Below are 15,456 nucleotides of genomic sequence, written 5' to 3' on the forward strand. Positions count from 1 at the left end.
CACACCCCATCTGCAATATATATATATATATATATATAATTATTTTTATTTATTTTTTATTTTTTTTCCAAACTAACTGGAATTTCTGCACTATTTTTTTCTGTTACACTAACAAATAATGGCAGTCATGTTGGATTTACACTGACACCTAATGGTGTGGATGTCACATCATGGAAAACAATATTTTTTGGATACAGATGCTATTGTAGAAATGCATTTTGAACAGTCAGCCATGATCAATATATTCTGTGAGTAAAAGTGTCCAATAATACAGGGATTACAGATAAAGCAAAGCAGTTTTTGGTGGTCATGTGACCTCAAAATAGCGACCCCCACAAGGTGACCCAAACCATTTAGAATAATCAACTGTTATTAGGTTACGGATACAACTTCATCATAATTCTATGCATTTTTTATGTTTTACTATTCATTTCTTTATATGCTAAACCTAATGAAGAATAAAAGTACACTATTAAAAAAATAAATAAAAGCAGGGTCCGTGTAACCCAGGTTTTGACGAATTGAATGCAATGACTTTTGAGGAGAAAATGATGTTAGAGTTTCATAGGACCCTATGAAATCAGTTTTATTTTTCTCCTAAATTCCATTCCAAGAATAATTTTGACAAAAATAAGTTTGACAAAAATTACATTAGAATTACAATTACATTTTAATAAAAAAAAAAAACCAAAAAACAAGTATATGTAATTGGATTCATAAAACTTTAACAATTTAATAATTTACTAAAAAAATTTTTTTCAGAAATACAGTGGGCTAGATTGTAAAAATTGTGGTAATCAAATGAACACTTTGGCAAATTCTGTGACATTCTGCATTATACTGTAAATTGCATTTTTATGGCTGGTTCCATGATCTTGCAAGTATATGACCCTAGTCGTGCCACAGTGTTCATGCCGGCAATGTGAGTCGGACTCAATCTTTTCCTCCATTCCCATTCTGCCAATCATTTCCTCTCTTTTGCCTCTAGTGACCCTACCGATAACAGTGGTCACAAATTAAAAATAAAAAAATAAAAATGTAAAACTACCTCCTGATGCTCTGGAGACATCATCATCTCGAGGAGATTAATTTGCAGTGAGCCGTGATGTATTTAGAATTAGAATCTTGCTGAGTCTTGAGACTCATTATGGAAATGTATATATGCAGGTTGGCACACTGAAATCGTGTTCCCAATCCGAGAGATCAATGCTGCGCGAGAGCAGTCCATAATGATGGGGTGAGGGAATAAAACGTTAGCGAGAACGAGAAGAGAGAGAAACAGAGAATAGGGGAAAGAATGAGAGAGGCAGAGCAGCATGACGTGCTTTCCTATCTATGGATGACTACACGTATGCATCATTATGCCTCTGAGCTTTTAGAATTAAACTGCCTTCATCAAACACTCAGCAGGGTGGCCCTCCTCGCACTGTTCACCCCAACGTGAGGGAGGCTTCAAGACTTCAAACATTTCAGTTGTTTCAGAACATAAACTCTTTCATGCTTTTTGCCCCAGTGCCAGTCGGAGCCGTAATGAGTCGAGCCGCGGTTTGAGAGCTGAAGGGAGAAGGGATCACACTGCTATTCAGCTCCAGCTGCTACAGCCAGGATGGAGCTATCATGGGCCCGGACACTTTTCCTGCAGCAGATATTACAAGAAATGTTCCACCAGAGATACGAGGAATAGAGACAGCAGAGGATCCTGAGAGTCCTGCAGCGAAACAGCAGCAGAACTAGAGCTACAATACAGTGACCAAATACGTACTAGACGATACTACCGTTTATTTTTAGGTAACAGTCTCATTAGGCTGATATTATAAGCAGCTCATTGGAACTTTATTATTATTTTTATTCACACAGCGTACTTTGTTTATAGGTTTCAAATGTATTAAACTTAGTCATCTGTTTAAATGTAAATCATAACATTGCCCGATTTCCTTGCAGCAAATACATTTTCTATTATAGCAAATATACTCACCATAAAAATAATTGCTACTGTTATCATAACAATACACAAGCTAGTAAGCAACTAGAAACAGTTTTGCTAGTTTTGCTAAATCCTACCTACAGTAATTACTGACAATAACTCACTACTCTTTCTTAATCGTATTTATGAATTTCGTATATACTGTAATTAACTTAATAAAAAAACGAATTATTAAATTACTATTAATAAGATTTTTATGCATGGTATATAAATAAAACATACATTACCGTTCAAAAATGTGTTTACAAATTAACAAACAAACTAATACTTTTATTTAGCAAGGACACACTAAATTAATCAAAAGTGATGAAAAATACATTTCAAGTACATTTTAAACTTTCTATACATCAGATAATTCTGAGGACAAAAAAAATTACAGGTACTACAAAAATATTAAGAATGTTTTCGACATTAATTGTTCATTGATGATAATAAGAAATGTTTCTTCAGTATATTAGAATGATTTATGAATAATAATTTGACAGTGAGGACTGAAATGGAGAATTCAGCTTTGCCATCACAGGAATGAATATTGAATAAATTTTTTTAATATATTAAAACAGAAAACAGATATTGTAAATTGTAAATATGTTTCACAAATTTATAGTTTTACTGTATTTATCATGAAATAAATGCAGCCTTGACCCCAAACTTCTGAATGGTAGTGTATATTTACAATAAATGTAATATATTCATTCAACCTAAATTAGCCTAACCTGAAAACATAACACAGAAACATCCAATACTCCCTATATTACATTTATTCACAACTGTGATGGCTAGAAATATTGTTACTAATTAAAGGTCTCTTGGTAACACTGGTGGTAGTAACATGAACCTATATTGTCCATACCCAAATCTATGCCCATAACTACAGAAGTTGGAAAAAACTAAAATATATCATCCATAAGCAAAAACCACCTCTTATGCATTAAAACCGAACAGAGCATGACATCCAGACAAAAATAACAGAAATAATCATTTGACTCATTCTTTGGGAGTGGTTCAACATAGCCTACCGGATTTTGATTTAAGAGCAGCTGCTAAAGTAAGCAAACCAAACAAGTGTTGGACAGAGTCATGTATTCAAACCAGAAGCCTATTTTGAGTTATATTGATTTTATATTGAAAATCTTCTCCAAAGGAAAACTTGCACAACTCAAATTTAAAACAATACATTAGGATGAACAAAATATTACATTGAACTGGTTAATTGAAGATGATATCAAGACCAAGGGTTTTTAAATTGGGGTCCAGGTACTGCCAGGGTCCACAAGGGAGTGGATGAGGGTACATGGAAAAGTTTAGAAAGGCAGTGTATATCTAAATAAACTAATGCATTTGATTAAAATAAATAAAATAACATTTAATCAATAACAAATAACTAGAACAAAAAGTAGTGATAAATGACATTTAATTTAAATACATTCGATTCAAATAAATTGATACAAGTAAAAATATGTATGTTTATTTATAGTAATAAAGTAAATAAATAAAGTTAAAAAAAAGTTCATAAACATAACTAATAAACAAAAATATTAAAACAAATAAATTAATTGATAAAAGTATATAAAGTTTGATTTAAATAAATAATACGTTGAACAGTAGTAGCTACTTTTGTAGCATTTTTTTTTTTTTTTTACATCTAACAGTATGCTATTAAACATTTTAGGTTAAAAAAAAACACAATGTAACAATCAAAACAAAATATTTAGCAAATAATATTTACAATCTAAATTTTTCAAAGTATTAATTGGGCCTTAATACATAGAAATATACTGTATATCTGTCTTTTAAATTTTAGGATGGGGGGTCCCATGCTAGACAACAGGGTGAAAAATATAAACTTGAGAAATGAGCAATTAATACCTACATAAATTCATGAAATCAAATGAACACAGTACATTCACACTTATGCTATTTCGCCATGGCAGGTTATTTGGCCATGCAAATCCTATAACATCTTAAAATGTCATTATGTTGATATAATATATACCCATCAAACCTGAAAATAAAGCTAGAAAAGAATTTTGCAGCCAAGTCATCAAAAGGCCAGGAATAAAATCAGAAAGCAGTACCTTAAAAGAAACCTCATACCTGACCCCGAGTGTAAACAAGTAAAGGACAAAATGAGGAGAAATCAATTGGCAAGTCCTCTTTAAACGCTATAAAGAAGAGTCCACCTCAGGCCAACTCAAAGGGGAAACAAAGGCAAACAAAGACTCTGCTATTCAAGCAGCTCAAAACTGCTTACTCCTCCTTTTCCCACATTTTCACATTAGTCAAGCCAAGATATGAGACACACAAAATTTGGCTGTGATGATGAACGAGTAGCTGGGCTTGGAAAAAAAAAAAAAAATCCTACACCCCCTACCCACTCTCCAATATGCCTCCCTCGCTTGTAGAGGGCAGAGTAAACCTTAACAGATATATTAAGCCCTAACGACAGGGAGTCAAAATACTGCCCTTCTCAGCACCCGCAGAGCAGAAGGGCAGGAGAAAGAAGGAGGAAAAGACAAAAGAGGAAGAGGAAATATGAAGAAATCAGTTTAAAAATGCAGGAGGGGGAAGCAGAAAGTTGCTGCTTCACCACTTTGCCTGATTTGTGCTCAATATGATCATTTCTCTGCTCCTCTGCTGCAGGGGAGAGGAAAAGGTCAAATACACATCATATTTTCATGCGAGAGAGCGAGAGAGAGACCATCAAGTAAGACAGGAAGAGACAAAGAGAGACTATCTAGAGACTGTCTAGACTCTGTCTAGCAGTTCACCTGACATTCAGAAACACTGCAGTAAATTATGAAGACAATTCAGAATCATTACTATAGCTTAATAAAATAGTAAAAATAATGTTATTTTAATTCATCTATATTATTTGCAATTATTATTAACACCCATGATTCAACCTGATACTTCAAAAACCTGTTCAGAAATATAAAATAAAAACAAAAATAGGCTATCTAAATATAAAAATATAAAAAGCTGCATGTGTAACTTAAAATGTAAGTAAATAAAATAAAAGTATCTAAATTAATGATCTAAATTTAAGGATCTAAATTAACGATGAAATGTTATAAAAGAACCTTAGTGTTAATTAAAAAATAAAAATAAAAATAATAATAATAATAATAATAATATAAATTAATAAACGAGCTAACGCAATTTAGATGCATTTAAATTTATTTAGATGAATCAAGAAATAAACAGCGCCACCTTTTCAAATATCAAACTTTATATCAGCTACTTTTGTTTAACGTTCAATTATTATTATTTGCTTCCACAGAATAGTTTATCATTATAAGGGCACGCGTACAGCGTCACGACCACGCGCACTCGGCTGCGTTCACAATCACAATGGAACGGACACCCGCGAGGATAAAACACAAGAGGCATTCTGCTAGAACATTGATGCAAAAACATGTTTATATGAGAACAGCGTCTTGTTCTTGCCGTGCAGCTTTAAAAATAGCCGTCTCTGGGTCAACATCGTTTTACTGCGCCAGCTGGTAATACAGATGCTCGAGTTGGACGCGAACACTAGGATTTTTGCCAGAAATCAACATCACTGGGTGCTGTGAAAGGCAGTTTCATTAATGCATCAGTACCTCTTTTTTCTTCTGACCTCCTCCAGACTGAAGACATAGCAGCAGAATTAACAATATGGATGCAAACAGCAGGTTGAATGGAACTCCCTTGAATACCACCGCCATGATGGAAGATGCTCTTATCGCATCAGTACTGCTGAGCGCTTTGATTGGCTACAATCGCCTCCAATCAGAGGCCACACTATCGCTTTGTGGGACTTGTAGTATTTGTTGGGATTTCAAAATGCATGAAATAACAAAGGAAATACCATGTAAAATCATTCTAAATGATTCAGGAGTCATTCAGAATTATATATTTTTTTCTTGTAAACACGTTTTATAAATATAGTTTTGTCACAGCCTTAGTACTGTAGTAAGTTAGAAAGATGAACATGTTTATATATTGCCTATAGCTGTATCTCCATTTCCTGCCAATGGGGGGCAAACCCAAAAAGTGTTTTCTATAATAGAATGATTGAACATGGAGAATGCATGACATGGCAAAAACGAGAAATTGCAGCATTTGAAATGCTTATTTAATGTTTATAAGGGTTAAATCATGTGTTATTTATAATATTACAATGAATAAGTAATAATAATTATAAAATACCAAAATTACTGTGGTGAAATAACTCTCTTACAGTAAAACCTACAGATCTAAAAAGTGGTATAAGTCAAAATCTGTTGGTTTATTGTCATTTCTTTCTTGCGATAAGATTAAATGTCAAATGCCTCCTGAAGTCACTGTGAAGAACATACAAGTAGCCTACATGGTAGAAGATGTATTATGATTAGTATTATGATATTGGTCACGTATTATGTTCCCTGTTTCTTTGTCATAATACATCTTTGAGTTGTTTTACTCAAGTAGCATCTGAGAGGGCACTAGGGTAATAGAAAGCATTAAAATGTGGAGTGCAGCTATTTACAGCTTCTTGCATTTGATTGTGAGAGAAAATAATGTCCTTGTAACACAAATTGCCTAAAGGTTAAATGCTATGACTACTACAGTACGCTTGCATGCTCTGATGCTTGCACGTATGTATATGAATAAAGAAGATAAAATGTGTATGCATGACAGATTAAAAAGATGCATGTTGAATTGCTATTCAAGTAAAACATTAGCCTGTCATGTAATAATTGTAAAAAGACATATTACTGTATATCTTAAGAACAGTATGTTCTTAGATGACATAAATAACCCATCAGCCATATTAAGTTATTCTTTCATCATTTTTTATTATAGCTCACGTACAAGCCAAGTGCATGGTTGGTCTGTTCCATTTCCCCCTAAGGACCTGACTCACTCATACCTCTAGCAAATGATGTCTTTCATTTGGCCAGCATGCGTCTCTATGCAGAATGGATATAAGGCCAGACAGGGTAAAGATGTCATTCACCACACAAATGTATGTGGCAAATGTCAGACTAAGTCATTTTAATACCTTTACTCATTTAACGTTGCAATCAAATAAATGGTTTAGATTATCTTTCATCAGTCTACAAGTGGTCCTGTTTTGAGAACGATAGCATGTCTGACTCAGATTTAATAGGCTATTATGAACACATGGGCATGTTTTGCAGGTGTTCATAAAATGAATATGAATAAAATTTCTAAGTTTACCTTAAAGGAATAGTTTGCTCAAAAATGAAAATTTGTTAAAAATGTACTCAAGTCCATCAAAGATATAAATGAGTTTGTTTCTTCATCTGAACAAATTTGGATAAATTTAGCATCACATCACTTGCTCACCAATGGATACTCTGCAGTGGATACAATGGGTGCTGTCAGAATGAGAGTCCAAACAGCTGATAAAAACCTCACGATAATCCACAACTAATCCACAGGAATCCAGTCCATCAATTAACATCTTGTGAAGTGCAAAGATGGTTGTTTGTAAGATTTCCTGCCAATGGGGGGCAAACCCAAAAAGTGTTTTCTATAATAGAATGATTGAACATGGAGAATGCATGACATGGCAAAAACGAGAAATTGCAGCATTTGAAATGCTTATTTAATGTTTCTAAGGGTTAAATAATGTGTTATTTATAATATTACAATGAATAAGTAATAATAATTATAAAATACCAAAATTACTGTGGTGAAATAACTCTCTTACAGTAAAACCTACAGATCTAAAAAGTGGTATAAGTCAAAATCTGTTGGTTTATTGTCATTTCTTTCTTGCGATAAGATTAAATGTCAAATGCCTCCTGAAGTCACTGTGAAGAACATACAAGTAGCCTACATGGTAGAAGATGTATTATGATTAGTATTATGATATTGGTCACGTATTATGTTCCCTGTTTCTTTGTCATAATACATCTTTGAGTTGTTTTACTCAAGTAGCATCTGAGAGGGCACTAGGGTAATAGAAAGCATTAAAATGTGGAGTGCAGCTATTTACAGCTTCTTGCATTTGATTGTGAGAGAAAATAATGTCCTTGTAACACAAATTGCCTAAAGGTTAAATGCTATGACTACTACAGTACGCTTGCATGCTCTGATGCTTGCACGTATGTATATGAATAAAGAAGATAAAATGTGTATGCATGACAGATTAAAAAGATGCATGTTGAATTGCTATTCAAGTAAAACATTAGCCTGTCATGTAATAATTGTAAAAAGACATATTACTGTATATCTTAAGAACGGTATGTTCTTAGATGACATAAATAACCCATCAGCCATATTAAGTTATTCTTTCATCATTTTTTATTATAGCTCACGTACAAGCCAAGTGCATGGTTGGTCTGTTCCATTTCCCCCTAAGGACCTGACTCACTCATACCTCTAGCAAATGATGTCTTTCATTTGGCCAGCATGCGTCTCTATGCAGAATGGATATAAGGCCAGACAGGGTAAAGATGTCATTCACCACACAAATGTATGTGGCAAATGTCAGACTAAGTCATTTTAATACCTTTACTCATTTAACGTTGCAATCAAATAAATGGTTTAGATTATCTTTCATCAGTCTACAAGTGGTCCTGTTTTGAGAACGATAGCATGTCTGACTCAGATTTAATAGGCTATTATGAACACATGGGCATGTTTTGCAGGTGTTCATAAAATGAATATGAATACAATTTCTAAGTTTACCTTAAAGGAATAGTTTGCTCAAAAATGAAAATTTGTTAAAAATGTACTCAAGTCCATCAAAGATATAAATGAGTTTGTTTCTTCATCTGAACAAATTTGGATAAATTTAGCATCACATCACTTGCTCACCAATGGATACTCTGCAGTGGATACAATGGGTGCTGTCAGAATGAGAGTCCAAACAGCTGATAAAAACCTCACGATAATCCACAACTAATCCACAGGAATCCAGTCCATCAATTAACATCTTGTGAAGTGCAAAGATGGTTGTTTGTAAGACACAAATCCATCATTAATGCATTATAGCTTTAAACTTTTGCTTCTCATAAAAAATATCCATAATCCATAATAATGCTTCCTCTAGTGAAAAAGTCCCTATTGTCCTCTCACATCAAAATCCACTGACATTTTTTTTTTGGAACTGTTTTGGACTGTTTTCACCTTGTAAGGTGTTTGTTCTGTGCATATTTCTCTCCTGATTAAGACGAGACTACTTTTTCACTGGAGAAAACAATTTTATGAATAGAGGACTTGTAATTTAGACTGAAAAAAATGGTTTGAAGTTAAAAATGTCTTTATTACAAATACACAGCTTTTTGCTTCACAAGACATTAATTGAGGAACTGGAGTCGTATGAATTACTTATGGATTATTGTGATGCTTTTATCAGGTCTTTGCACTCTCTTTCTGATGGCACCCATTCACTGCGAAGGATCCATCAGTGAGCAAGTGATATAATGCTAAATTTCTCCAAATCTATTCCAAAGAAGAAACAAACTCTCGATTAAATTTTCAGCAAATTTTCATTTTTAGGTGAACTATACCTTTACTAATCTCTCTCAGACACAGACACGCAAAAGGCGAGACAGACAGCCTCAGATGAACATGACATACATTTAGTTGAACCTCATCCAGGAATAACAGGCCAAAATTTGCAAGACAGAGGATGATGCATGCTTTCCATTTATCTAGGACACAATATTTAAACCTACATATTCTCTGCGTGTGTGTCTCTCGTAGCCTTCCCCGACTGCATGTGAATATCCCTCTCACACAGACATGCACGGATGCTCGAACACACACAATTTGCTGTTGAGCTGTTCCACTTGAAATCTGTCTCACTGTCGCTTCAGCTCACTTTATGGTGGGCTGTTAATTTGGGTCCTAGACTGGGAGTTGACGTCACCGGAGCTGGGGCTGGCACAATATACCCAGCTGAGGTCAGGTGCGTATGTAAAATCTATGCCAAGGAATGATTAATTGCGGAGTAGCACAATGAAAAAAAGATCCTCAATGCAAGCCCTGCCTCTGGAACAATGATTTCAGCTGTAAAGCTGCTGTGTAGGTTATTTTTAGAGCACTTTTTAATGTCATTTTCCCATTTCTCTTTTTAAGCTATACAATTGTCAGTTTATTTATTTATTTTGTGTTATCATAATAAATATAGTATATAGTATATAATAATATAGTAATTATAATAAAAAAAAATTTATTTAAAAATAAAATATTTACCAACATTATTTTTACTGTAATTGCACACATTATGTTTTTTTTATATATATATAAATGTCTCCAAAAAGTTATAAGGTAATACATTAGCTCCATTTTTTTCAAACATTTTACACATATTGTTTTTTTTTTTTTAACATCGTAAGGTAACTTACAATTAACCGACGATTTGCAGTAACACTTTTATATTATTTACTAACACTTTAGAGTGAATATTCTGCATTGAAATGTTAACTTTGGAAATTGTTTAAGAGGACAAGTCAACAGTATGCACTTGAGATGCAACACACACGCATGCGAATTAAAACTTAAATAGCATTGCGGATAAGCTCAGTATGCGGGTAAGAGTCTCTCTCTCTCTCTCTCTCTCTCTCTCTCTCTCCCCTCGTGGCTCTAGGACCCAGGAGAATAACTCCCAGGACAGTTTCTTTTTTGAGTGATGAAAAGAACCTGCTCGCATCTCCACGCAGAAGACTAAGGGGACTGTGCAAGTCAACTGGCTAGTCTGGATAGTCACCGCGCCGCCAAAGACAGATAAATTCACCCACAATCCACTCGAGGAAGATCTTCCCCCTTTTTTCTTCCATCCCTCCCTCCTCAGACTCCCTCTCCCAGACACAGAGTCCGTATTCAGAGCACCGGGACTCGGCTGGAGGAGCGCGTTTGGATACGGGAGGTTTCTGGAGATCACCAAGTAGGGCAGTGGCGGAGTGCGCCCTGTCTAATCAAACGATCAATCAGTCAATCAATCAATACATCAGCCGGATCACAGCAAGGAGCTGACAGCCTCCTTCTCATCCACCTGCTTGAATCGAACCGATTACATTAAATATACCGCAAAAGGTTGAATTGATAGACTGACCAACCAGGCTTGCTGCAAATGTGCCATTCGCGCGCTCAACGCTCTCAATGACAACACGGTCTCTTACTGACGGAAAGACTTTTGCCTTTGGAGAGGAAAACGGAGAGGGACACGCAAGTCTGTTTATGTCACGTTACTGCTGTTGGGACACTCTGAGTGACTAGTTACATTTCAAATAGGCTATTGAATAGTTGAGGCTGTCGCTGGAGTCGTGATCAGCGGGAATGAGACTGAGGGAATCCGCCGCTGCTCGGAGAACTGAGCTGGCTTTCGCTCGGGAACTACAAGGCTAGATATACAACTTTTGTGTTAGACTCTATCTTTCGATATGGAGCGTTCGGCATCGCTGGACATCGAGGCGCTGAAGGTGAGTTGCTGATGTGACAGCGTATAGTGTGTGTTTGGGGCTCAGTGTGCGGTGGTGGTGGGGTGCTGGATTTTGTGCGTGGGGTGCATTTCAATAACCCTCGTTCAAGTTGCGGCCATTAAAGGCACAGCTGCCGATGTCTGGGGCTGCTGTTAAAGCTTCTTGATCACCTGTCAATACGCAAATAGTTCGCGTATTTCGCTAACAAACCATACATGCAGCATCGATTTCTGAAGAAGAAGAAAAAAAGAGTATTTCCTCCGTTCAACCCCTTCCTCGATCGGCTTCCCGCTCCAGGCTTTTCCATCGCGTGCATCCTCATTTGTCCATATGCGATGGAATTTCTTCAAAGCAACTTTTGAACTCGCGAGATTCGTATCTTATTGCTCAGTGTTTATGTTCGTGCGTTTTCACAGAAGAGATAAGAAGTCCCGCTGAGGGATTGTGTGATTCAGCACCTCTGGCAGTGGACAGCTCCACATTTCAGATTGGAGAACAGCTGGCTGGGAGATTTGTGTGGCCAGTACTGCACTGTAAAATGGTAAATGTTGGGTAGCAACTGTGGTTGCTAGAACTTTACCGGGAGAAATGGAGCGATGATGATACAAGCATGATAGGAGGGTATTTTGATGATTGTATTTTTACAGTTCCTAACTGTGTCATGTATTTATGTAACAGTATTATACGAATGACTTATTAGAACTATGAAAATCTATGTTACTGTACGACGTTTTGTTGGTAACACATGTGGAACAATGGAAAGCCAAGATTACTTAAAGTTGGTCTCCAGAGACTGTGGCCAATAATAAGTACAGACAAAACACCATCAGGGTAATGAAACGGACACTGACATAATGCAAAAAGCATTAGCTAAGCAACATAAAACACTCCACTGAATATAACTGATGACAAAATAAAAACAAACTAACCTTTTAAACCTGTTAAAAGTGATGGTTTGCCAGGGAATTCCAGGAATCCTCCTTTCTCCTTATATATCAGGACAATTACATGTATTGCCTTGAAAATTATGTCATTTTACCACATATTATAAGATTTTTATTATAAGAATTAACAGATTTTTGTTTTACAAATGTAACATTCTTTTTCTATTAAAACTTTTGTCAGTTATTTCACCATAATCGACATACTATTATAGCTTTTTATTAATATCATTTATTAATTAGTTTTATTTTAATTTTAGTTTTAATTTGAGTAAGTTTGTTGTTTTTTTGACATCATTATTATTATTATTATTATTAAAATAGGTCAGTATGGTTTTTATTTAATTTAAGTTTTTGATTTAGTTATTTGAATGCATTTAATGCATTAATGCATTTGAATTCACAAAAACTAAATCAAAATGTTGTTTTGGCAACTAGCTGAAATAAAATATGCTTTTTTATATGTTATTTCAGTTAAAGTTTATTTTATTTCAAGTAATGGAAATTATTTCTATGGTTTTATTTTTAGTTACAGTAACTATAATAAACCTGATGGTGATCTTGGTGTTTGTGTAGTGCTCTCTTTCTCTCTCTGTTTCTCTCTCCCCGGACCCACATAAAGGAGAGTGAAAGAGATCGTGAATGAATCTACAGAACAGATCTAGCAGCAACATTTCAAGTTTGTTGCCATTTGATTGACATCTGTCGTCAAGAGATGTGCCTCTCTCCATATAATTCACTTGATTTCTGTATAGTATTCGGTTTGTGCTTTGTTATTCCAAAGGATTGATGTTTAAACCAGGAAATTATCTTTATTTATTAAATGAGCGATTCTCAAAAGCACCATTTCAACTATCCATCAAATACAAGTTCTTTTATTTTATGATTCTGTGTCTTTGGCCTAGGGAAACCAGGAAAATCACCACATACTACATACCAACATTATACAGTATAGAAAAACTACAGTATATATGCAAATTTCAATGAATTTATCAAGAGCTTCATATAACAGTGACTACATATAACAGTAATTCTCTCTAATTAATTAAGCAGGGTACTTCTAATGAACAACATGTACTTGATATGCAATTGCTTTGTGGAGCTGTTTGTAATTGCACATTCATCTTGTTATTACTTTTCTAATGAATCATGATAACATGTAAACATGTTACATGAATTCGGTGAAGTATCACCAGAGGCCCATTTTCATTATACAACAGGACAAGAATAGATTTTGAGATAGAGGAGTCATTAAAAACAGTGTTGATGAGGCAAACAGTTCTCTGTCCTTAACAGGGTTGTTCAGCGATAGTTTTAATTAAACTGGCATCTCTGGTTTGCCTCTTATCTGGAGGCGTATGTGTCCTATGAATTCAGACGCTGATGAAATGCCTTTCTTAATCTCTTGAAGTGCCATTTCAATTTACTGCCAATCCTTTACCACCTCTGTGAAAGTTCCTTCAGAAGGGGCTGAAAAATGCTTGGGTTGGACCGCAAACTTTGATGACAGATTTAAAACATAAGCGAGAAATACATTAAAAAGTGTGCCAACCTTCACTTCATTGGTTTTAAAAGTGATAGGTCACCTCAAAAATTACATTTAGTTACTATTTACTCACCCCCTTCTTTATTCTAAGAAGATATTTTGAAAAATATTTCAGTGTTTTTTTTGTCATACAATGAAAGTCAATTAGATCCAGTCTTGTTTTGGACCCCATTGACTGTTGTTGGACACTGTAAAATGTTTTTTTTTTTTTTTTTCCAAGTTCCAAATTGTAAATAAAACAACTATTCTTGCAGTTCATTTTACAAGAAAATAAAATGTCAGTCTTTCAAAATTTCACATTTATTTAGGATGACCGTACATCCTCATTTTCCTGGACATGTCCTGGCTGGAAATTCTAAATTGCCTAAAAAGTCTAGGTTTTCTAAGTTTAGTTTTCCTCTTGTTTTCAAACTTGCTGAAGGTATTGATTGAAAAGTAGTTTGACCAATAGTGTGAAGGCATTGTACATCGACCAATCATGGCATGTGAGAAGGTGGGATCTACAGAGAACAGTCAAAGCAACGCAAATAAGCATTACCCATGTAATGTATGTGTTACGGATGGAAGGATACAAGAAGGCAGGGTCGGATCCAAGTGCAGCTTTAATGTCACAGCAAAGTCAAACAAAGGCAGTAGGTCAAAACACAGGAACAGACAGATTAGACTCAGGCTCAGGAATCGCTAGGCACGGCGCAGTAGCGAACAAACAGACAATCATCAGCATAATCACAATACTTCGCAGTGAGTGTGTGTGTGAGAGCAACCTTTATAGTGCTCCAGATAGACAACAGGTGTGTGTGTGTAATTAGTTCCAGGTGCGGGGCTTGTGGGAAATGTAGTCCATAGTGAGAGCTGACTGATATCGTGACAGTATGAGGGCTGTAGAGAGACTGGCAATAGGAAAACAAAACCAAAAACTGGACATTTTAGGCAATTTAGAAATCCTAGCAGGACATACAGTATCTGGGTAAAAAGGTCACCATGCATGTAATTCAGTGTGTTACTAGCCATTTCTTTGTAATTAATTGTAAAAATCACAAGTCATTTCTGAGTGAAAATTATTTATACACTAAATTTTTGTTCAGTTTAGGGGCAAAAACATATTTTGTATTCAAATCTGCTCTGCAAAATCAGGGTAAAATGTAATCGTTAGAAAGATTATTTATGTATATATAATCCTAACTGAATCTGACATAGTGGCAATGACATTTTAAGTGATTTTTTTTGCTCACACTGTAATACACACCAATTTTTCCTAACCCCCCCCCCCCACTTAACTCTGTTGGTTGAGTCATTCTTATTTGGAAACCAAATGGACAGCTTGCTTTGGTCTTCAATGTCAGCACTCAGCACGCTGATCCTGGACCGGCCAGCAAAAGCTGCGGTGAGCAACAGACCCACTCAATAGCTCTAATAGCATCACATATGGCCGTAATCCATCTTCTCTTAGGTTTGCTGTGCTGGTCCGAGTTTGAGTGGCAGATGAAGGCCCCATCGGTGTCCTGATCCCCTCAGTAGACTCTGTGCTTCGAGTATCGGGGTCCTTACCAAGCTTTCGTT

General features: G+C 35.4%; 1 protein-coding gene across 1 annotated transcript in view; it reads right to left on the bottom strand.

Annotated features, from left to right (window-relative positions):
• LOC107747398 (tumor suppressor candidate 3-like) overlaps nt 1-5,801 on the bottom strand; it is a 77,289-nt gene extending 71,488 nt beyond the window's left edge. Inside the window, exon 1 of the mRNA XM_016561868.1 lies at nt 5,590-5,801. Coding sequence (XP_016417354.1) covers nt 5,590-5,694 — 105 coding nt within the window. The 5' untranslated portion in view covers nt 5,695-5,801. The remainder of the gene's footprint in view (nt 1-5,589) is intronic.
• Between the last annotated feature and the right edge of the window lie 9,655 nt (nt 5,802-15,456).

The sequence above is a fragment of the Sinocyclocheilus rhinocerous genome, unplaced genomic scaffold (assembly GCF_001515625.1).
Source record: "Sinocyclocheilus rhinocerous isolate Xijiao unplaced genomic scaffold, SAMN03320098_v1.1 scaffold829, whole genome shotgun sequence".
Lineage (NCBI taxonomy): Eukaryota > Metazoa > Chordata > Actinopteri > Cypriniformes > Cyprinidae > Sinocyclocheilus > Sinocyclocheilus rhinocerous.